Source organism: Halyomorpha halys, unplaced genomic scaffold (genome assembly GCF_000696795.3).
Source record: "Halyomorpha halys isolate HHAL.00 unplaced genomic scaffold, Hhal_1.1 Scaffold265.1, whole genome shotgun sequence".
Classification (NCBI taxonomy): domain Eukaryota; kingdom Metazoa; phylum Arthropoda; class Insecta; order Hemiptera; family Pentatomidae; genus Halyomorpha; species Halyomorpha halys.
This window is the reverse complement of record NW_027107765.1, coordinates 614,187-638,621: the sequence shown is the minus strand read 5'-3', so window position 1 is coordinate 638,621 and position 24,435 is coordinate 614,187. Positions and strand designations below refer to the sequence as shown.

At 30.9% G+C, this 24,435-nt stretch overlaps 2 protein-coding genes across 2 annotated transcripts; one reads left to right on the top strand and one right to left on the bottom strand.

Moving 5' to 3' along the window:
- Positions 1-3,074: 3,074 nt before the first annotated feature.
- LOC106680491 (uncharacterized) lies at positions 3,075-7,435 on the top strand. The gene is made up of 3 exons (XM_014420236.3): positions 3,075-3,303; positions 4,336-4,752; positions 7,006-7,435. The coding sequence occupies exons 1-3, from the start codon at positions 3,249-3,251 to the stop codon at positions 7,377-7,379; spliced, it is 846 nt and encodes a 281-aa protein (XP_014275722.1). The 5' UTR covers positions 3,075-3,248; the 3' UTR covers positions 7,380-7,435.
- A 1,720-nt stretch (positions 7,436-9,155) lies between these two features.
- Positions 9,156-24,196, bottom strand: LOC106680532 (uncharacterized). Its single transcript, XM_014420304.3, has 5 exons — positions 24,067-24,196; positions 17,108-17,175; positions 15,770-15,825; positions 12,979-13,320; positions 9,156-10,505 (listed from the first exon to the last, which is right to left on the bottom strand). Exons 1-5 carry the CDS (start codon positions 24,128-24,130, stop codon positions 10,502-10,504), a joined length of 534 nt encoding a protein of 177 aa, XP_014275790.1. The 5' UTR covers positions 24,131-24,196; the 3' UTR covers positions 9,156-10,501.
- Between the last annotated feature and the right edge of the window lie 239 nt (positions 24,197-24,435).

Genomic DNA, 24,435 nt, shown 5'->3' with positions numbered 1-24,435 from the left:
TTATATCAAATATTCATACATCACTACGAGCATTTTATGATGGTATTAATGAAGAAATAGTGAAATTGATTTATATAATCAATTAGAAAATATCAAAAAATAATTTTTGGAGTACATTTTTGCTCTATTCTTACACATAAATTAAATTTGAACTTGAATTTTAAACCATATTTTAAAAAAATATATATTAATCAAATTGGAAACTTCATAAGGAATAAAACCATTCTTGTTCATATATTATTTAAAAATTGAAAATTTCACCAGGAATAAAACCACTAATCATCCTTGATCTCCATGACTAATTACCCACTACAAAAATTAGATCAGAATAGTTGGACTTAACATTAATACTGTAAGTTTACTTCAGGATTCATATGATATGAACATGAGCACTGGTATTAATCTGGGGTCACTTTACACTGCTTCTTGCCATTATACTGGTGTCCTTTAACATTGAATCTTATTTTCAAGTATTTTTGAGATCAAAGGCTTATAAAGATATTAATTTTTTTTTCTCTATGAGTTTTAAAGAGATTATGAATATAGGATTTTAATAAGAGCCTGCTTTGTTTATAAAACAATATCATATAATAACTGAACATGAAGTTTGAATCATGTTATTTTATTTTTATGTATTTTCATCTTTATTTTGTTCATGTTTGATCAATACTCCAATACGTAAAAAAAAGTAAAAATTAAATTAAAATATAATCCTATCTCAGATCTGAAAATCCCTTGTGGAGGTGAAGTCGACCTGTTATAAACAGCTTGATGACCATGATTTTAAAACAAATCCAAAACTCTTGGAAATCCAAAAACTGATGGAAATACATAAGGCTTAGGCTTTCAATATAATATACACTGGTGTCTCCAAAATGAAAAATAGCCTAAGCTATGAAAATAGTCTATAGTCATTAACTTTGATAAACTTCTGTTTAGTTTATCAGGAGTGTATTTAGTTTTCACCAGAGAAGCAACAGTAATCATGAAGGCTCTTAATTGGATAACAATGTCTAAAAAGAATAATTGGGTCATTCCAAAAGATTCAAAGAGTGTCTTGACATATTGACAAACCATGGCCAAATACCATAATTAGAGAAATACTACATATAAGTAGAAAAACAATTCTAGTCTTGGTCTGATTTCCAGCTTACGGCAAAATCTTAGGTAATATGAAATTGGATCAGTTAACCCATTTGGCTAGAAAGGGAGAAGTAATGGGAATAATTGCAGTAAAATGTGTCACATTACACGACAGGGTGCACTAGTAAAACAAACTTTCTTAGATAACTATTAAGAATAAACAATCAAAACTATCGGAAATAAAAATAGAGAGTAACAAATGGACCAAAAAACAATATTGGTTTAAGAAAAATAAGATTGTAAGAAATTACACTGAGTCGACTTGTGATTGTTCACTCTCAATTTATATTTGAGGAACTTCTCAGAGGTCTAGAAACCTCCTTCTGCTGAAAGTTTAATGATGCAACTCAAATTGTCATTTTATCATTTTACTAGGATGATCACAACCCAAAATGCTTAAAAGAAATTTTGCAAGACCATGAAGAGAAAACATTCTGTGTGCATGTTCCTGAAACTATTATAGAATACAAAGATGATTTATTGATGCCAATGATGTTTCTGGATAGAAGTGAAAACACATTTTTAATAAAACTGTTAATTTTGAAATTAATAAATAAGTTGTTTGTTTTTTCACATTTTTTTATGATATTGTAAAATTACTTAGTATTCATTATATTGCAATATGAATGATCTCCACATACTAACATGGTTATTCAAGGATTTCATTCTTCTTAATTCTTGCTAATGATCTATACTAATGATAGATTCCTTAATGAAAAATTGTTTGTTTTTGCACAAATAGTTGTCATATAAATGTTCTAAAAGGTTTGGTTAGTCAAGTGCCAGAAAAGTTACTATTTGTAGAGGAGAGAGGGCCGAAATTCATAATTTTCCTACAATTTTAACTGGATTTCTGAACTTACTGGAAGGTATTTCCTGAAACCTACCCCCTAAAAAATTTATTTTCTACATTGCTTTTAGAAGATATTTTGAATATAATAACAATATAAGTTTGAGTAATGTTGTATGACTATTTTCTAAGTTTAAAGTAGATTATTAATTTTTCCTACTTCTTTGGTTTTAGAATAATCAATGGAAGAGAGAGGGTGAGCAAGGGGCCATAGCAGCCCCAGAGGAACATTTTTGCATTAAAAAATATCTTAACCTTTTTTTCATACTGCTCTTGGAAAAAAAAGTTTTAACTGTATTCAGGTCTGAGTGGAAAGTTTAAAAATTTATTTCAATTAACTTTTCATTGTGTTAGAATAGAATAAAAAAGTATTTTTTATGGACAATAAAAACCTCTAGCTAAAAACAAAAACAGAAAATTTGTATAAAATGTGGTGGCAGTCCATATGTTCTAAACCATACGTTGGCTACCACTTTCGCACAAGCCATTCAATAATAAATGATATTATTATTCTGATGTTAATATTACCATTGTTTTGCCTGTTTATTACTTCATTTTTCTATTTGGTCACGTAAATAGGTATGAAAATTTCAAATTAAAATTTCTTAATTATATTTTGCATTCATGTTTTGCTTGGTAGTTTTAGATGAGAGCGAACCTAAGAATGCACAGATTTTATTTTGATTCATAATTGGGACCTGAGTTTCCTATTATTTTAGAATAACTCTATTATAAATTTTTTATATGTGATTTTAATTGTTCTATTTGTTTTTGAGTACTAAATGCATAAATAGTTTAAATTTAATTTTTGCTGATGATCATTTTTATTAGGATATGATTATTTTTTAAAGAATTGTTTTAACACTCTTAAGTTACATAGAAATTTTATATAAACTAACTATGACAGATCCACTCATATTGTAATTATTATCCTTTAATAAGATATTTCACCATTATAAATAGGCCTTGGATTTCATTGTTTTTTTGTTTTTTTTAGTTGTTCTATAATCATAGAGAACTCTAATTATAGGAAATTGAACCTTCGGAATTATTGGAAAATAATTTAATGTTTTTGTTCTCAAGAAATTTAGGAAATACTTGTTCAGAGGTACATGACCTAAAGGAAATATAGTCAGAAATACTTAAAAAATAATTATAACAATCTAATTGCTAAAAATATCAGGGCTAATGATGATGAGCCAATGATAATGAGTTGTTTTGAAAATTTCTTTTAGTCAGTCTTAGGCACCACACCATGGAGAAACTAAGCTTCCTTCTTATCGTTCTCTCAATATATTATGTTAAAGGAGGTACTGTAAATTTAGTTCAATTTAATGATCTTGTAATAAATTATTAGGTTTAACACTCTTTTAGTATACTGACATTTAAGTGATATCCTAGAAATATTTTTGGGTATAGCTAGCTAGTGCCTCTTCAATTCTGTAAGCCCCACATTACTGCTATCCTCCAAGCCTAATAATGTGATGCTTCTTGTCAAAAAAAGGGGAAAAAAAAGTATCAAATGTACAGATTTCAAAAGTGTGAGTAGTATTTATGCTTAGGTGCACATTGACCATTTATTTGTGCAAATGTTCTGTAGGATAGAAAATACCATTAAGTTAATTATTTACCCTATTTCAATCAAATATTATTTATAATTAAACTATAATAATAACTTTTATTCCATTGAATATTATGATCATAAAATTTACAATATATTATGTTATATTACTTACCTACTTTCGAAATGTTCGCATATTGTTTTATTTTTTTCTTGCAACTTTTGTTGAAATACATTTTTTTCCTATAGAGCTCAGCACTGCCAAATGACAAAAACTACTGTTAAAAATTCTGTTAACCATTTGCTCTAACTTACCTTACTTCCTCTTACTAGCGTACTTTGACTTGAAATTAATCCTCGTTTATTTCAGTACAAACATTTTTATATTATTCACCATGGCAATACTTCCCCTTACAGATATAAGACTGATTTTCAAAATGAGCCTTTCAGTTGATAGTTTGTCTAACTCCAATTTCAACAGTTTTCAGAAAAGTACTTTTAATATTATTTTTCATTTCAAATCTTAACATTTTTCTTTTGAAAAGGTATGGCAGGTATATAATGATTTATTGTTTATCCTTGTTGTTGAAATTATGTTTAGTTTTCACTTATTTCTCATGAAACTTCTTCCTCAATACAATTATTTTGTTTTTTACACTATGTATGAAATCTGTAACATCTTATCACAGCTCTGAAGGTTTTACTTGGAAAAGAAAGATAGTATTTTAAAAATATAAACTTGTAAATAAGTAATAATTAATTATTTAAATGAATATTTCAGATACAATATCGCTGGACGTTATTAAAAAAGCAATAGAAAGCCTTGGTAGCATGCTCATCAATATTCCGCCGACAGAAGAGAATTCACTGGACAGGAAGTCAGTTTTTCAACTCTACACGTGCCTCTCCCTGACAAAAGATTTAGAGCTGCTTTTGCTAAATCATACTGAAGTATTTATATTGGATCCAAAGCAGACATGCTGTTGTAGAACTGACACTGATGGACAAGTCGAAAACATTTCATTTGCCCAAAATCTAACACTGAATACTGACTTATTCATACACTCACTTGTGAATGACTTGATAAATAATGTTCCAACTGAAAAAGTCACTGAAAGTTCAACAACGACAAGTGATGAGAGCCAGGGATTTTGTGAAGGAAGTACAGGTGATTCTTGCACCCCAATAATAGACAAAGGTAAGCAATTATTTTTTTAAATATAGATATTTTTCTAGAAGCAAATAAATTAAAAAAATTTGCTGGGAAATATTTTACATAAAATTTCTTAAAGTATAGTAGTTAAGAATTAAATAAATAATTAAGCGGTTATTTTGAGAGAGGTTTAAGCCCATCAATTTCAGTACTGAGATATTTAAGATAAAGCTAGTAAATCAAAGGTTAGCTATTGTTCCTTAAACTAGATTATTAGAATTTATTGATTTTTTTATAAATTTTACTACCTAAAAATATTTAAATTGTTTAGAATATATGCAAATTTCATTAGCTCTAAATGTTTGTACATATGATTCATCTTATTAAAAATATTAAATACGTACTTTAAAAAAAAATTATAATAATAAAAACAAAAACCTATACCACTATGAGCTTTTTTATTAAATTATTTAACTAAAATATAAAAATTTGGTGAGGTGTACTCATCTTTCAAGGTGTATAGGACTTTCACTAATCACCCTACATATGTCCCCAAATTTTTTGTAAATTGGTTTGTTTCAAAGTTTCACTACTTTTGTGAATTTAGAAAAAAAAAAACCAACAGTTATGATATTTTTAATTTTCCTTTTTTTCTCCTTTATTTATTTATTAAATTCTTTAATATTTTGAATTTATCTATTGTTCAATGAGAACTGTATATATTTTTTTAAATAAACGAAATCAATAGTTTACCCTGTCAGACTATTTCAGTGAGAATAAGACCTAGCTGATATTAAAGCCCATTTAATTTTACACTCACATGGCGAGTTTAGTCACAATCATTTGAGTTGTTTTTGAGAAAATCAAAACAATGTGAGAAATCTATCCCATAAAGTATCACCTCTGGTAAGCTATTTTAATTTCAGTTTCATTCAGGCTTTTTGTTTTTGAGCTGAGCTGTTCACAGACACAGATATACATAGACTCACAGACAGTTTTGCGAGACTAGGTTTTTTGGAATAAGGTACCTCAAAACGTATATTTATGTTGAAAACTTGAGATTGAAACTTTGCATGGTTGCAATACTTTCACTTAATATATATATATATATATATATGACAAGTGAAAGTAAAAATTTAATTAAAAAATATATGTTATAATAACAATCAGTTGATTATGATAGAAAACTTTTAAAAGAAGAATATCTGTGTTGTTACTACTTATAAATTTTTATTTGTATGTTTAATGTTTTATATGTTTTCTTATTCTCTCATATAATCTCAGTATATCTTCTATTATTTATTTATGTATGATAAACCTAGTTACTTATACAAATACAAATAATATATTATTAGTACAAATGCATATACAAATATGACAAATTTGGTATGTAAAGAAAATATATTGAGTATAATTTATGACATTAAATATTATTTTATATTTGTATATCATATGATTTATATAAGAAATTAAATATAATAGAAAACTTAATAGAGGTAAAATCTAGATAAAAATAAAAAAAAAATATTCAAAACAAAACAGTTTTAGTTATTTATAAATATATCTTTTAGTATATTACATTGCAGCAAATAGTAAAAAGTAACGTTAATTGATTTATTTGAACTTTTTTATTACTATTTTTTTAGTTGAGATAAACTCTTAAGTGAAATAAATGAATATCATTTGGTAATGAGTTTACATTGTGCCTCAGTCTTAGTAAACTGGAAAAATTAATATTATTTTGTTTGTGCGAAGTTGTAGCAAAAGTCAATTGTTATCTAGTTTGAGATGAGGAGGAGTATGAAGGCCAATCAATAATATTATGGAAGAGTCTATGAACAAAATGTATAGCATATTTAAATCTTTAAATTGAAAGTTTATATAGATCAGTAATTTCAAATAAAGGTTCACAGAAAAACCCCAAAGGTACTTGTTTCTGAAACCAAAAGGGACATAGGAAACGTATCTGTATCTTTCCATTACATAAGATATTATTCTCATATTTTGTTTTTTTGATGTAGAAAACATATATTTACTACATAAGATATCATTCTCATATATTTTTTTTTTTTTAGCTTTAATAAAATTTTAAAACTTAGGCTGAAGCATAGCCATTTATTAAAACACTATATTATATTACTGAGTGTTTCGATTTTGATTGCATACCAACTGTTGTCTCCTTTTTAATAAATTAATATGTTTTTAAATAATATTTTCTTGACTAATAAAATTATAAGAACTTATTACTTTTAGGTGCTTTCAACAAATATGAAATTCATTCTTGTATAATTTTTGTAGATGAAATCCAGTTGACAGACACTGAGAATGCAGCACAGATAGTAACAAGATTCATAATCAAGAGATGGGCACTTACATCTTTGAAAGACGACTATCCACCAGTATTCGAGCTATACACTTGTCTGAGTCTATTAAAAGAAACTGAACAACATTTGGGGAAAAATTTAAATTTATTAAAAAAATTAAGTATAAAGGAAGGGGAAAAGTATGCCCCCTGTAAATGTAACCCCAGTTTGGATGTCTCATGTAAGCTATTTATAGATTCAAAATTGATGGCCACCCATTATGAAATGATGATTTACGAAGCAATAAAACAGTTGCCAGTGATGCCTGAAATATTTTGGAATAATCTAAACTATTCTCTTGTAAAATAAAATTTTGTATGCTTGACTTTAATTAATAATTAATTAAATGTTTTTCTGGAATATTATTTGAATTGTTTTATGTAAATTTATGTCTGAATAATTGTAACTAGAGTTATGACTACATAACTATCTTTATGCATTTAAAAATGTGAAATATTTAAATATAATATTTAAGAAAAAAAGGTTGAATATTTATTAAAACAAAAGATATTTTATAATATGTAAAACCTCATGTATAATATAATTGATCAACTTTATAACATGAAATTACATAAACAATATTTACAATTTATATTTTAATGACTTAGATTACTGACATTCCATAAAACATTTCATGGAAAAGAGAAAAAAAATTTTTAGAACCAATAAACATTTTTTAGTTTTAGCGCATAAGAACATTCATTATTTATTAAGGACGTATCTTATTGCTAGCAAGTCAGGTTAGATGAGAAAGAAGCTTTTAGTACTGAAAAAATGTTTTATTAAATTTTGCACTCATCACCTTTTCAGAGGGAACCCTTCTATTATTCACACAGGGGGTTTTAAAATCAAGGGTTTTTGAAATGAGCAATGGTAAAATGTTTTCAATTCTGCTTTGATAATATAAATTTAAACTATGGTTTATATTGTGAAACGCTTCTTTCCATCTCACATGGAGTGATTGAAGAATAATCATTTTAAACTTTGAAATTTTTGAAGAAGTTAAAGCATTTAATACACATTCATCTTCCTTTTTTTAATTAAGGATTGAAAAAAGCTTGGTTTTAGTCTGCAGTAAAATTGAGTAGCCTTGATTTTGGTCAACAACTATTCAAGTTTTCGAGTGATTTATTCTCCAATTTTACCTGGACATTGGATGCAGCTAACTTTTTTTGGAATCCTACCAGTGTTTCAGTCATGAGGGTACTAAAGTGAAACCTCGACTTCCTCAGCTACAATGGTCATGGTCTTATTCCGTTCTTGCCAGTTAATAATGAAGGAGCGGGGTTAGGGGAAAGGAGAATGAAGGAGGAATCAAGAAAAGGATAGAGGGTGATGTTTACAGGATTTATGGGACCCTTCCTTCCTTGTCACCTCCCTGTAAGGGAAATGGAGTTTGAGAATTCATTGATAGATTAAATGTTAGAAGGTTATCATAAACTTTATGAACCTTCATGTAATATGTAAGAAGATACTCATACATAGGTATCTAATTTATCTTTCTAAGCCTCAGGGTGCGTGGGATTGATACCAGGCGATCATGGGAAAATGGGCTGAGAGGATTTCTTTTGCTGCATTGGTAATGCATACTATTGTATAATAATATTGTATAATAATAACAGGGCTGAGGAATTGGATATTTTGGATATCAGAAAATACTCTATTTTAGCGTAATGGTGGCAGAGCTCAGCAGGTTTTTTATATCCAATTTTGTCCTCTGTTAGTCTCTCTGGGCTATTAAATGCCATCAAGAGATGCTAGGTTTAAGACATTAGCCTTTAGATTATCACAAGATTCTGCTGTAATTTTTTTTGCTTCAAATAATACATTTATTAATATTATAATGTCTGACATGGTTATTACATTTGTACAATTGAAGTATTAACAAAAAATAAACATATTTTAATATACGAATGCCAAATAATCATAGTTCATGTTTTAGCTAGTAGATCACATCATGTCAGTCCATAGTGTTTTATACAGCTGTGAGTCGTTGAATTATAGAACAGTAGACAGCAGTGCTTGGGAATCACCCATAACTGAAAACATTTTTAAAGGCTGCTAAGGAAATCAGTAATGCGAATCCATAATAATTATCAATGTATTATTAATTTACAATTCTTTTGATATGTAAAGTACTTTTTATTTGATGAAAATAACTGGATAGTGTAAACTTGTGCAAAAAAAAAAAAAGAATATGAATAACGCTGAACGTTTAATAGATGATTAATAATAGGTCTTTAAAATAATATTTAGCCCTGTGAACTATGGTTAGTACCGCCTCAGATTGATCTAAAAATTAAAACGATGAAGATTAATTAATACAGGATCTATGGGACCCTTCCTTCCTTGTCTCCTCCCTGTAGGGGAAATGGAGTTTGAGAATTCAGTAATAGATTAAAAGTAAGAAGGTTATCATAAACTTTATGTACCTTCATGTGATATCTAAGAAGATATTCACACATAGGTTAACACGCGATCATGGGAAAACGGGCTGAGGGGATTTCTTTTGCTGCATTGGTAATGCATAAATGACAGGGCCGAGGAATTGGATATTTTGGATATCAGAAAATACTCTGTTTTAGCCTAATGGTGGCAGGTTTTATAATATCCAATTTTGTGCTCTATTAGTCTCTCTGGGCTATTAAATGCCATCAAGAGATGCTAGGTTTAAGATATTAGCCTTTAGAGTATCACAAGATTCTGCTGTAATTTTTATTGCTTCAAGTAATACATTTATTAATATTATAATATATGACATGGTTATTAAATTTGTAAAATTGAAGTATTAACAAAAAATAAACATATTTTAATATACGATTGCCAAATAATCATAGTTCATGTTTTAGCTAGTAGATCATGTCAAGTCAGTACATAGTGTTTCATGCAGCTGTGAGTCAGTAAATTATAGACCAGTAGACAGCAGTGCTAGGGAATCACTTTTTTTTATCTTTCAAAACCCCTTCAAAATTTTAATGGCGTATTTATAAACAATGAACTGTCTCCTTTTTCTGTAGAACATTTACATTGTAAGGAATCTTTTGGAGTGTATTATTTTTGTTGTCAGAATTTATAAAAGTGTATAATGTGTTGGGGCACACATTATTTCTGAATTTAACAAACTTAAATCTAATAAAAAACTTAATCCTAATACTACGTGACCTTGCGTAGTGAATCACCCATAAGTGGAAACATTTTTAAAGGCTGCTAAGGAAATCAGTAATGAGAATTCACAATAATTATCAATGTATTATTAATTTACAACTCTCTTGATATGTAAAGTATTTTTTATTTGATGAAAATAACTGGATATGTAAACTTGTGCAAAAAAAAAAAAATATGAATAACGCTGAACGTTTAATAGATGATTAATAATAGGTCTTTTAAAATAATATTTAGCCCTGTGAACCATGGTTAGTACTGCCTCAGATTCATCTGAAAAATAAAACGATGAAGATTAATTAATTGAGAATATCAATCTTTATTTTATTATTTTTGTGGAATAAAAAAAAAATACATTGGTTATGCATCACAGTATTCAGATAAGTCAGCTGTATCAGCTTATGAAGTTCAATTAGTTCCTACTAATTAAAACTTATGTAAATTTGGAAATTGTTTAAAAAAAATAAATAAATAATAGACATCTATCTATATGGAGATTAGAAAATTAAATCTGATATGGTGTTGTGGAATTTAGAGAAGGGTTTTATAAACAAAAACAAAGAGTCTATGTTTCCACTAATAGACGCCAAGACTTGGCCCAGCCCTATGGAAGCTAATTTGTGATGAGGTGTTGGGAGTCTTAGAGGAAAAACGGTTCCCAGCCACTGGTTACGTCCACTATCTGGCAGCAGTGGTGTCCTCTTTAGCAGAGATGGCCTAAAACTTCAAGCAGAACGTTGTGCCAACCTGGTTGGAGAATGGTGCAAGAGGTAAAAGTTGCGAATGGTCTCTAGCAAGACACAGGCCATTCTCTTAAGAGGAAAAACTGATAGGGCCCATCCTATTAATTTAATAATTCGAGGAACAAGGATAGTCCAAGTGAGGTAGTAACCTACTTTGGCGTAAGATTTGGAAGAGGATTTAACGGGACTCCGCACTTGGATTACTTGGAAAATAGGGACCACCGAAGAATGAAACCGGCGTTGGATGACAAGCCCAAAAGGTGCTACCTTAAGGAAATATTTCCCCACCGTTCGGTCAGGGATGGAGGAGGAGTGGGTCCTCCCAGACTACTGGTCCTCACAGACTACTGGTCCTCCCAGACTACTGGTCCTCACAGACTACTGGTCCTCCCAGACTACTGGTCCTCCCAGACTACTGGTCCTCCCAGACTACTGGCTCTCTCAATTTCTCAGGGGCATGAGGGATTTCGATCCAAGGTTCATGGCCACGGGATGGATATCGACCCCCTATGCCCTAGTTGAGGTGTTCCGGAGACTGCCAAGCTCATAGACTGTATCGCCTTTGATGCAGTACGGGCCAGATTGCTGAGGGAACCGGACTCTACGCCCTCACACAGAACGACGTCCCTCAACTAGTAACTGAAGAAAACTACCCGTATTACAAAAAAATTGTATACCGGTGGAAAACAATTATTGGACCAAGCCTCTTCAATATTAGTCAAAGAAGAAGAACAGCCTCTGGAATGTCGGCGGACGAAAGACGCCCAGAAGACTGAACCTTAAGGAAACTAGATAATTCATTAAAATTGTTAATTGATTCATTAGCAGTTGTTTGATGATGGATATGTAACATCGAACTGCTGCTGCACACCTGTATTGCTTATAAGGCAGGGGAAGGTGAAAATAAATAACTAAATAATAGACGCCAAGACAGACTATCCCACAGGAGAAAGAAACATGCCTTTTTCTGTTTGTTCCCTGCTGTGTCAAAGTGTTGCCATCTATTATTTTATTTTCAAACCAAATGATAATACTAATTTTCTACAACATATGGTTAGTATCACACTCCGACAGAAGACCCAAAAACAACTGTACTAAAAAGTTAATTGTTTGTATAAAAAAAGTTAATTTTTTGTAACAAAAGGTTAATTTTTTGTTAAAAAAAAGTTAATTTTTTGTAACATAAAAGTTAATTTTTTGTAACATAAAAGTTAATTTTTTGTTACAAAAAATTCAAAAATTTTCGATTTCAAAGTAATTAATAGAAAAAAGAATTACACAAAATAACTTGCCCAAAAAGAAATAGATGATTCTATTTCAAAAAAGTTTATTAATATTTGTTTCAAACTTATTTATAACTTAATTTTTGCAAAAACTCAAATGAATAAGACAAAAATTATTGTTATTATATAATTGACGAGCTTCCTATAAAAAAGTTTCCACTATTAAACTTAAGAAATCGATTTTTCTGCTTAAAATGCTTCTTTCTGGCTGGTGATTGATAGCACTGAATCAGTCCAGAATATTTTAATCAAGGCTTTTATGTACTAAATCTGAAAAATGTAAATTTGGCTAAAGAGGTGAGAGCTTTTTATATAATAAAAAAAATGAGTGAGGTGAGCGCTTTACACAACAAGGGCATGTATTGAAGTTGTCACTAATTGTGTGAACAATAAAACAAGACCAAGGAATGTGAAAATTATGAACAATGAAACTTTTTTTTTCTGTTGTTATACAAATTTGTATTTTAGGATTTCTTGAGGTGAGAATAACGAATATAAATCTTGTTTCTGCAAAGAATACAACAGTTTAACACGGGGTTCAAATACATTAAATTTGGACCTAGTTGACTCGAATCTTAGTTAAATTTTCCAGTTAGGAAGAAGTTTTTCTAGTGAAGAGAAGCTTCGAGTGTTAAAATAATTAAAAAAATTGTGGAGACCAAATGGATGTTATCCTCTAACTACTAAAGAATTATATCTATTCAATAGGAATGGATGTACCTGGACTGTCGACCCTGCCAGTAGTTTTGATAGGTATCATCATGATTATTTTCTAGATTCCTGGTCTTAGGACTCCAGGAGTCTTCGTAGTTCTGCTTCCTCCATTCGGGTTTGGCCTCATCCATGTAATCTTGTTCGATGTTACGCCGGTCACTTCCTTTCCTCGCTTTCGTGAGCCTACGAGGACTTGATGGTGGTGCGAACGAGTCTGCATCGAGAGATCTGAACTTACTCGAGATTCCACCGCTGGGGTTGGCACCACTCACTGCTTTTGCCAGTTCTAGCAGTTTGAGAAAGGCTTCAGGATCCGTCAATGGAGCATCATCAGCATGCCTCCTTGTCCTGTTAAAATAAAAAAAAGTAACATAAAAAATATGTTGCCATAAGAATATTAAAAAAATCCTCGCCCTTGCGTAATTCACTTATTAATTTTTTTATTACTAGTTTGAATATTAATAATAGTTTGAAGATGGGATGTACAGTCCAGAAACTTCATAAAATTAAGCAGGTAAATAAATCAATTTAATATGCAATAATCTATATTTCAAGCTAGACAGGCTCCGTGCTACTGGGAAACCAGTTCATGAGATTCCGTTGAAACAAGATAGGGTGACTTATGTGAAGGAAAGGTGGTATCCCCAAGCACGTCGACAGCACATCGGAGAGGAGATAGAGGACCTAAGAAGGGAGAGGATATTCGTAGACAGCATCTCACAATATAATAGTCCTTTGTGTAATCTAGCGATACGGAAGAAGAGTACACCAACGGATGGCGCGAAATTTTCAGCACGCTCGACTTAAAGGCGTAGTACCATCAAATTAAGATGCATCCCAGGGATCAGCATATGACCGCTTTCACCTTCGAACAAGGTCATTTTCAAAGTCTGGAAGTGCATCGAAAGGCTACAGAAGGTACTGATCCTGGCATTCCCCGATTTCAAGAAGCAATTTACCATCCCGACCGACGTAAACGAATACGCTCGAGGGGCGGTGCTATCACAAGAATGCGAAGAGGGTAATGAAGCCATAGCTGATGCGAGTCGACGTCTCACCTATGCGGAGACCTGCAACAGCCCCCTGGAATGCGAGTTAATGGGTATCGTGTGGGCGGTGGAACATCTCCAGCCATGTATTTTTTGGAGATGTTTTCGGGTATACTTAGACCACAGACCACTGCAGTGGGTTAGTAAACTGAAAGGGATTCCTGCACGGGTCACCAGATGGAAGGAGATCCTCAGGCAGTTCAACATGGACATAGCGTATAACCCCGGGAAGGACAACTTAGTCGCGGACTGGCTTTCGAGAGCGGTAATGATCAATCCAATCGAGGATGAGCAAGGTAAACCATCTGCAGGTGGAAGACAGTTCATAAGAGAGCCGACTCCTGGGGAAGAAGAAGAAGAAGAAATACCGGACACCGAGAACAGGGTAAATACATCCGAAGACGAAGACTCGATTGCATGTAGACCGATAGAAATGGAAGAGCTAGAAGAGAACATTGACAACAAACGCCGTCTGATCATCTGGAAAACCAAGAATTCAGGGTTAATGAAAATAGAGAATGGGGAATACGACAGGTGTAGTATCACGGTCATCTGGTCCCCATCAGGTGACAAAGAAGACCTGATTTGCAGAACATTGAAAGATGGATCTAAAGCGGGACAGACCCACCACTTGTTTATAAAGCAAAGCTGTTATTATTGTTGGAGACTCTGCGGGAACCAAAACGCCAAAAAGAGGTGAGAATCAACTGAGAGTCCTCTAGTACCTGTTCCTTCAGCTATATTTTCTGTAGTCTTGGTCATTTCTTCCAAATGTCCAGCTCATCATAATGATGTTGGTACTAGGGCGTACTGAAACCTTACCAAAACTAGGGAAGGGAGAGCAAGCCATGGTCCTTTAGGTTTTGACATTTCAGCTTGAAAAAGATGCTGTGCACATTTCTAGTGGACAATATCCAAAGGGAAAACATTACTTCTAATTTCCTGTAATTTATTGTCAGTAACATTTGCCCACATTTGATACCATTTCAATTTAATGAGGGAAATGAAGTCATCGACAGGCGCTTCATGATGTGAAATTCCTTCAGAAATCGCAACCCATGCTGCCTGATCATCGAACAAGTGATGTTGCCGACCATTTCCTTCATATTTTAATATTTTTTTTTTCGGTTTCTAGGCATATCAAGATTTTTAAGCCAGGAAATTACGGTTAAATTTGAAGCCCTGTATTTCCCAATTTTTGATTAGATAATAAATCGACAAGGCCTGTTTACTTCAAATTTAATTTTCTTTTAGATCTATTTCACCATTAAACATTTTATTAGTAAATTTGATACTTTTCCTCTTTGAAAAACAAATATATTTGGAGAAACGTCTGTCTGTATAATTTTTTATACTCCAGACATATTGTAAATTAAAGTTTATTGTGTTTTTTTTTCTCTGCTCCATAGGTCAAAATTGTTGCATATGAGTCATTTTTTTTCCAATCTAGACTCTCGAAAATGATTTTGATCGAACCCCTCCCCCCCCCCCCCCGAAACCCGGGACTCTTCGGTTATAATTTAATTATATATAAAAAAGTAATGATTTTATTACAACCATTCATGGCAAGATGGAACCAACGAACCTTTTTCATTCAAGTTAGTATGTTTTATAAGCAATACCGATAATATTTTTCACTTACCAACTAAAACCACAGCACTATATACTTGTCAACCATAGTGATGTAGTAGTGTGCCTTGAATTTGTGAAATAAAATTCTTGGAAAAATTATATATGGCTCTACTAACCTTCTTTTTCTGTCTGAATTCCAGAAACCTGCTTGAGATGGGCCTGACAGCACAAACTAGATCAAACAAATCAATTAAAATATTATTTTATTAATTTACACCATTGATTCTTATTATTTGAGGGAAAAATATTTTTTTTTTTACCACAAACGCGATTCTATATAAAAGATTAACTAAAATATCTCAAATTGTTTTTTAACGTAGACTATCTCTTATATTCTAGAACTTCTTTGCAGTTATGTTGCTACAACAATTGTTTGAAGGGTTGAGGGGATTGAATTTCCAACAATTTTTACATGATTTTCCAATTTACAGAGGGGGAAATGTACTTCACAAAATAGTCTTTATAGACTATTATAAACAATATATAAAAACATTTAAAGTTTTTGGTACAAAACGTTTAATACATTTATGTGAATTTATAGAAAAGAAATTACAACTTCAGATTATGTTTAAGTTAACACATTTTGAGCAGGAATGGGTACTATTACCTGTCGCGCCGATAAGTGGCTATCCATGAAACGGGTTAAAATACTGGCTCCCACTCATAATAAAGTCAAACATCTCCAGTAGGACAAAAATTACGATACCCTACGCAACCCATAAGTCACGTACGGCATCGAAGTGCCAAACACCCTTTTTTATCCAAGGTATCCTTCACACCCAGCTATACATATAGCATACCTCCTATATGTACGTACCAAAAACCCACTAAAATCTTTACAGGAGGGTGTGAAAAAAAAAAAAAGTTATATAAAACACAGTTTTTGTGTATAACACACTTAATACATTACATAACTTGAAAGTAGAAGTTTATCTTCTTGTATGTTCATGTGTCTCAATGGTGTACTATAGGAGGTAGTTCGCCTGATACTGGGACCACTTCATCTCCGATTTCGGTGGTCCAGAATCAATTGAGCGTCCTCTAGAACAGCCATGTTTGTTGACCCGTTCCATCAACTATATCTTCTGTAGTCCTCGGCCATTTCTTCCAAATGTCGAAATAATTGAAACTCCATGACAATTTTAGCAGTCTAAGCATCTGACAGACACATACCACTCAGAGCAATTCCTCCCACTACCACATGTCGACGAGAAGGTTGTTCAGGGTTCTTAATATTTCTTCACCACCTTGCTTGATAGTTCTCCAAGAATCTAGCTTCTCTTTGGTCACTCGCAGTTCATAAAGCCATGGGATTTACAATGAGCACCTCATTCAGAAAGAGTAGGAATTACTGTAACTTTCATAACACGCCTTATTTTGTGTTGGCAACTAGAGGAGAGCAGCATATTTTCCTTTCTTAAATAAGAGCATTAAATAATACTTGTTAAACTTACCGGATTTCCTAGATCCTCTGGATTTGGTTCTGACATCATGCGCATCAGCCTTACATCAGTTGGATACTCTGGAAAGTTAACAAAAATTATAATAATTTGATAAGAAAAAATATCCCATAACAAAACTAAAATTGTAGTAAAATATATTATAATTAATATATAATTTTCAGTAGATAAAAATATTTCTCAAATTTATTCGGTGTGTACATGATTGAGGGTCAAATATAGATTTGTAGACCACTTTGGCAGGGAAACACATAAGTTATAAACTTAATTTTCGGCTTTAGATGTTATTTTGATAAGAAATTCCATTTTTGAAAATAAGATAAATTATCATTTGATCGGAAACACTTCATTTATTAATGAGTACAATGTAGAGGATATTCGAGACCTGATCGATCACCTTTTTTTTCTTGAGTTTTGAAACGTGGCACGTCCAATTTATGTTGATGAAGTTTGATTTGGTTATAAAGACGACTTAATAACCTCTCATAGTTTTTCTGTAGCGCTCTTAATTCTTCTTTTTTTCAATTTAAAAGGATATTTTGAATGTAAGATTCTTATAAAAAAAACTAATTTGTTTAAAAGCCTTATATTATTATATAGATTTACTTGCGAATATAGAGACAATCTGAACAGGCGCACACTGAAACAATGCTCGACACATAAGGGATAAGGAGGACTGGTGATTTACTAATATCTTCTCTTCTATTTATCCTGGAACGTTTGCTTTGGTGTTATTTTAACGACACGCAGTCGTGCGCGGGAACTAGTGTCGTCTATATAGTACAAGAGCCCAAGAGGAGAAAAAAGGCAGTTATCTCACCCCAATTTTTGATTACTTTAATGAAAGCTATGTATAATTACTAGTCAAAATTGATGAGTCTGCCAAGTATAGGTAGGTGGAATGAAAAATGGCGGTTGTTTCAAAGCGATAAAAAAAACTAATTTTTCATTCGGAGCTCTATATCTTAAAAAGTAGGAACAACACAAGAAAACAGAAAAGAACGTCATTTAAAGAGGATTAAATTTGCTAAAATATGAGCCCTAATAGAGTTATTTACGTTTAATGGTTTCGAGATATAGCTTTTTAAAAAGCAACATTTCATAAAAATGTTGTATGAAACGTACTGAAAGATCAGTAGTTAGTTAATTTATTTTGAGAAATCTACATCTCAGGAACTATGTGAAGTACAGATGTCTATTAGGACTCAAATTGAAGCTAGTTTAATGAGCTATAAAGTAGTTTATGATGTTTATCTTCATAGGAGTGATAGTTTACATGAAATTCGCTAAAATAAATTGATTTATAGTTATTCTGACAGATTTTCATTTACCAAATTTATATTCATATGCGAATATCATAAAAACTACTACCCTTACGAAGATAAGTGTCATAAACTACTTTATAGTAAGTTAAACTTCCTTCATTTTGAGTGCTGGCGGACATATGTGCGTCTTATGGATCTTGAGATATATTTTTTCAAAAATCAAACATTTTATACGAACAACTAGAAATTAACATTTTGTGAATTTATTTTTGCAAATATCATAAAAACTACTGCTCCTATAAATATTAACATAATTAACCATTTTGTAGTAAATTTAACTAGCTTTAATTTGAGCGCTGGCAGACATCTATACATCCAATGGTTTCTGAAATGATGTTTTTCATAAATCAAACTTATTGTCCGAACAACTATAAATCAATTTATTTTAGCAAATATCATGAAAACTACTATTCCTACGAAGGTAAAGGTCATAAACTTTTTTATAGTCCATTTAACTAGCTTTAATTTGAGTGCTAATAAATATCTGTACGTTACATATTTCCTGAGATATAGATTTCTCAAAATAAATTAACTAACTACTAATCTAGTAGATTTTTAAGAAATTTTATTTTTTAAAAAAATATATCTCGAGAACTATTTGACGTAAATAGCTCTTTTAGGGCTAATATTTCAGCAAATTTACTCCTCTTTAAATAATGTCCTCTTAGATTTGTTAGTGTTGTAGGGTAGTTTTTAAGATATAGAGCTATGAATGAAAATGAATGTTTTTTTAAGTATTTGAAACAGCCGCCATTTTTTATTCCCCCTACCTATACTTGGGAGTCTCATCAATTTTGACTAGTAATTAAAAATAGTTTTCATTAAAGTAATTAAAAATTAGGGTGAAATAACTGCCTTTTTTACTGCCTCAAAAAACAAAACACACAATATGGCATCCAAGCCAATTAAATGATTTAATAGTAAATCTGTTTCACTCCAATTAAATATATTTTTACAGTGATGATGATATTTTCCTTGAAACAGGAAATATCAAAATACTTGGATTATCAGTTTATGAATAAATATATTCATATTGATTTCAGTATTATACTGTATACAGTATATTCAGTGTAGGACTCCAACGAGAGTCATGGGCCGATGAAGGAAAAGAAATTCATATTGTTTATCGGTAAGGTTCTAAGCTTGTTATGTGACAAAAATATGTACTGAAGTTTAAAGGATCTCATAAGGCCCATATCTAGGGGCCCCCTCCTATAGAAAACGTTTATATTTTGAACCATAAATTTATTATTAATTATAGTTGTGAACCTTTTTTAGTTCGGCATTTAGCTTTAAGCCTCTTCACCACTAAGGTAAAGGGTAAACAACAAGAAGAGGTTGTTTTTATTTTTTATCCTTTACCTAACTTTTTTATCTTTATTTTCTCAAATTTTTATTTTTATTTACTTTTCTAATTGCTATTTATTCTTTTTAATTTCATTTTTATATACAATGTTAAATTTATTCTAAACAAATTTATAACGAAAATCTGAAATCATTCAAAATAAAGAAATTTCTCTACAAACAAATGCAAAAAAGAATTAATTAAAATGTAATGATCAAAACGAAAAATACATAAAACGGTATCATTCCCGTTCGTTGGTCGATAAAATAATGAAAGTAAATCCTATAAATAAATTAAATTTTATTGTTTTTTCAATTTGAAAAATGAATAAATTTTTATGCTATGTATAAAGATTTACAACAGCCATTTAAATCTTAGATGAGAGTAATAAATATTTAAGCTCGATATATTTAATTTATTTCTGATCTCCAAAAAGACTACAAAACATTTCTTTAAATTTCTAGGTTGTTTAAAATGTAATTGTAGTTAAGCATTAAATTTTTTTTTTATTATAAATTTTGCATTTAAGTAAAAATGAAATTTTAAGATTAAAAATAATAAATAGAATTCCGAAAACAATTTAAAAAAAAATTAGAGGAAAAAGTTTAAAATAGGCTAAAGAAACAAACCTTTTTTGTACTTTTACCTTGACGTGGTAAAGAGGCATTTCAAGGGTGTGGTATAACCCTACTCTTCTTCAAAATAAAAGTGAAGCCAAAAAGGCCATGACCACAGAGCTTAGGCTCACGATGAGGTTAATAGGAATGTCCATAATTGTAACCTAAACTGAAATAGAAGGCATCCATTGATGGCTCGTCAGCAGAGGTCTTAAGGACGCTACAACCAGGACCGTCCGTGTGCAGTGAAGAGCTACATCCTGCTAGAAGTGACCCTAATTGAAAAAAAAGATCGTGGATCCAGACTGAGAAGTCAATAAACCTCCCCCAATCCAAGGCAGCGTAAGCATTGGATGTATGGCTATGTGTACAAGAACTCTGTAAACCTGGACGACTTCCAGTTTTATAGTGTTATGCGGGGTTCTGCCACAGGTGACTGTTTTTATCCCTGGCTACTCATGGGAATGAAGAATGTTAGTTTTAATATAACAGTGAGGAGAGGAGAGAAAGAGTAGGAGGAGAAGGGAATTGTCCTTCGAAGTAGCGGTCACTAACGAGAACCGATTAGAGGAGACTATTCCTCAAAATCTATTAGTGAAGATTCCACCAGTATGGGAGATGTTCCTGTGATGGAGGAAGAGCAATAAGCAAACAAGGAGAAAAGCCATGGTATTGATTTCCAAATACTACACCTGAGAATAAGGTTGATTGTAAGGTTTTTTGTCCACCCATCAAAATAAAGAAGAGAAAATTATTTTTGGCTAAAAGAGTACACCGGTACTCAGGAGGAAGTGATGGCACATCTACTAATGTGCTGTATTTATTGAAATCAAAGGTTTTTTTTCTTAACTACATTAAATAACAATTTACCATCAAATTCTTCCCGCATCCAATCGTTACAATCCAAAATCCTTGATGCTCCTTATTACGTCACAAATAAACTCATTCACAAAGACCTTAACATCCCATTCGTTGCAGATTTGACCCAAAACAGATATGCGTCTTTTCATTCCAAACTCCTTAATCATCCCAACCCATTAATTCTTAATCTTTCATCCTTAATAATCCCTGATAATCCTCCGAGGCGTTTGAAAAGAAGATGGCCACGGGACCTTCTAATTTAAATTAATGTTTGAAGTACCACCAATGGGTGATTCCTTCCCAAGATTTTCAAGTGTATATGAAACATACTACATATTTATCTATTGCATTATTTTGTACAGTTGTAAATTACATTGATTTTAATTTTTAAAAAAATAACAATTTAGGACAACATATATTAGGGTAGATATTAAAATTTTATTCATCTATAAAATAAGCTTTTCAATTGGTAATAAAATTTTATTTTATTTGCCACTGTTTCGTTTATGATTTTATTCTGAAGAACAATAAGAGCATAAAACCTGTTTTATTGTTTCAAATAGAATGTTAGATTATGAGGTTTCCATGGGTAATTAATTTAACAGTGCTAAATTGATTGATGACGTCAAATTAAAGAGTTGAAAGAAAATATGAGTGTGTGTGTGTATATATATATATATATATATATATATATAATATTTATATAATTTAGTAAAATATTCAATAAATTAATTAAAGTAATCTTTACACTTCAACTATTGATTATAAAAACCACGATTTACTGACTGACTTGACATATATTGGAATTATTTATATATATATGTTTGGATTACAATGGCGGATATTCCTATTTAACCCCAAAGTAAATCTGATCTTCAAAGGCATGGTCAAGTCTCCTCTTTTTCGTCAATCTTTTCTTTTGAAGGAGAGTAGGACATACTGGCCCGATTCCCAAAAAATTAGCCCAAAGAACTAGAATGTTGAAAACTAATACAGGATTTATTATTTTTCAATATTGCTCAAAACTGAGGTGCAGTACTGCATATGAATCTCCACAATACACATATATGCATTTTTGGCGTTCCTTAAACTTTTCTCAAGCAGTTTTCTAAAGTAATGAATTAGAAATGTTAAGTCTGTTTTTTTGGATTTTTCTGCTATTAGACCTAAACTGTGGTTCCTAGCATAAAAGTTTTGTTAAATAAATTAAATTATGGATTGTATTGCAGTACCATTATGTGATAATTCGGTTGAGTGGTATGATCGCAAACCACCTGTTCTGATTGTATATGGACTTCAATAGACCAGCAATTGAATACTAAAGGAAGTTCTGATTGTCGTTAACGACATATAAAATATTAGCTAATTAATAACCATAGGATTAGACAGTAGCAGATTGATAACAATGAAAGATGAAATATAATGTACAAAGAAGAAGATATCTATAAGACTTATCTTATAATATCTTAATATACATATCTTAATATGTAAGTAGTATCTAAAAAACTTAAAAATAATTTGAATTAACATATTTAACTACGTGAAAGAAAAATGAAATATATGATACACTAGGTAAGTAACTTATATATGAATAACAATTATGTCTTTATATATAAGTCTCTTATTTCTTTTTATGTTTTTCTGAATGATATTTGTTATCCTTTTTGTTTTATAGAAGACCTGAAAATATGAACAAAACGTCGGAACGAATAAATAACTTTTTGCAGACCACTCTCCCCGACCATCCTCTCCACTTATTAATCTACGGCCTATCTACACCACATTATAAATCTATTTTTAGATTACGACATACTAATTGAACATATTTTGCAAAATATAATGATATTGTAATTTCTTTTACTTATAACATTTTTGCTAGGATTTTAGATGAAAAACAGAAAACAAAAAGAGTTAATAATTCTTTATGAAATTAATTACCTTATTATTTATTAAATTAATTACCTTATTATTTATGAAATTAATTACCTTATTATTTATGAAATTAATTACCTTATTATTTATGAAATTAATTACCTTATTCGTTAAATAATGACCAGAAATGCGTTTCCGTGTTAAATGATAGAAATTAGTTTTAAAAATTATTTTCAGATCTAAGTTCCAAGAGCTGGAATATATGTATCGGGCTCCAGTACTACACCACACTCCAGAGGAAAGGGTGCATTTTTTTAGACGTCAGGTTTTTAAAATGGCATCTATGTTTTAATTAAATTAAGTTTTAATTAAGTTAAATAAACATCTTACGAAATAATCTTGATCAGATAACTAAATGTATTTATTAATTGAAATAATTTCGATCAAATAACTAACTGTCCCTATTTTTTAAAATGGTTATTGGTTATTTTAAACATTCATTAATATAAAGTAATATAGTTCTAAAACAGTGACTGCAATTTAACTAATTTTGAAATACATTATTTCACTAAAACGTTCAATAATTATTTCCGAAATAGCTACATTTCTGAAATAATATTTTAAATTCACGGATATTGGATGTCCAGGTCTGGTGTGATAGTGATCACAGTAATAATATTATCACATAAAAACCGTATTTACTGTGGTACATAATTGTAACGGTAGCTACTGTCGCAGCCACTGTATAATTGTCTCCGTCATGATAGTATATACTGTCATAATTCGATTATCATATGAGTTTTACATATTGATCCAAAGGACAGAAAAAATATTTCCAAGGAATCCAATACTATGGCCATTTATTTAAATTTAAGGTTAATTCTATTTATATTTATGTTGTACATGCTAATAGATTAATATATGTATACCTACCTGTTGACCAATCGAAAGTTGTAATAAAACATACTACGAGAAATACGAACCGATAGGAATACATGTTAATTCGCCGGGCAACTGTAGCAGAATGGAATATTTCCTCCTCTCAATGTCTTTTAATGATAAGCTACTTCGTCATTGATAGCCTTTTTATGTCTTAATGGCATGTCTCTATCAAATAGTACAATAAAATGGAACATTTAATTTTTATTATTGCAATAATACTCCATTTGTCTCGAAAATAATATTTTGAATTCATTTTAAATTTAAAAATACACTATTGAAAACAAAAAGTATGCTGCACAATTTCATTGGTTTGCTCTATACACCAAACCTTAAGCAGCTGTTACTTCGATGTCAGCTGAC

Excerpts from the sequence above, each read along its gene's own strand:
- LOC106680491 (XM_014420236.3), top strand. The coding sequence starts at position 3,249 with ATGGAGAAACTAAGCTTCCTTCTTATCGTTCTCTCAATATATTATGTT. Across the intron at positions 3,304-4,335 it reads AATATATTATGTTAAAGGAG|ATACAATATCGCTGGACGTT; the intron begins GTACTGTAAATT and ends TGAATATTTCAG. Across the intron at positions 4,753-7,005 it reads CACCCCAATAATAGACAAAG|ATGAAATCCAGTTGACAGAC; the intron begins GTAAGCAATTAT and ends TAATTTTTGTAG.
- LOC106680532 (XM_014420304.3), bottom strand. The coding sequence starts at position 24,130 with ATGTATTCCTATCGGTTCGTATTTCTCGTAGTATGTTTTATTACAACT. Across the intron at positions 17,176-24,066 it reads AACTTTCGATTGGTCAACAG|AGTATCCAACTGATGTAAGG; the intron begins GTAGGTATACAT and ends TTAACTTTCCAG. Across the intron at positions 15,826-17,107 it reads CAGAGGATCTAGGAAATCCG|TTTGTGCTGTCAGGCCCATC; the intron begins GTAAGTTTAACA and ends TGTTTGATCTAG.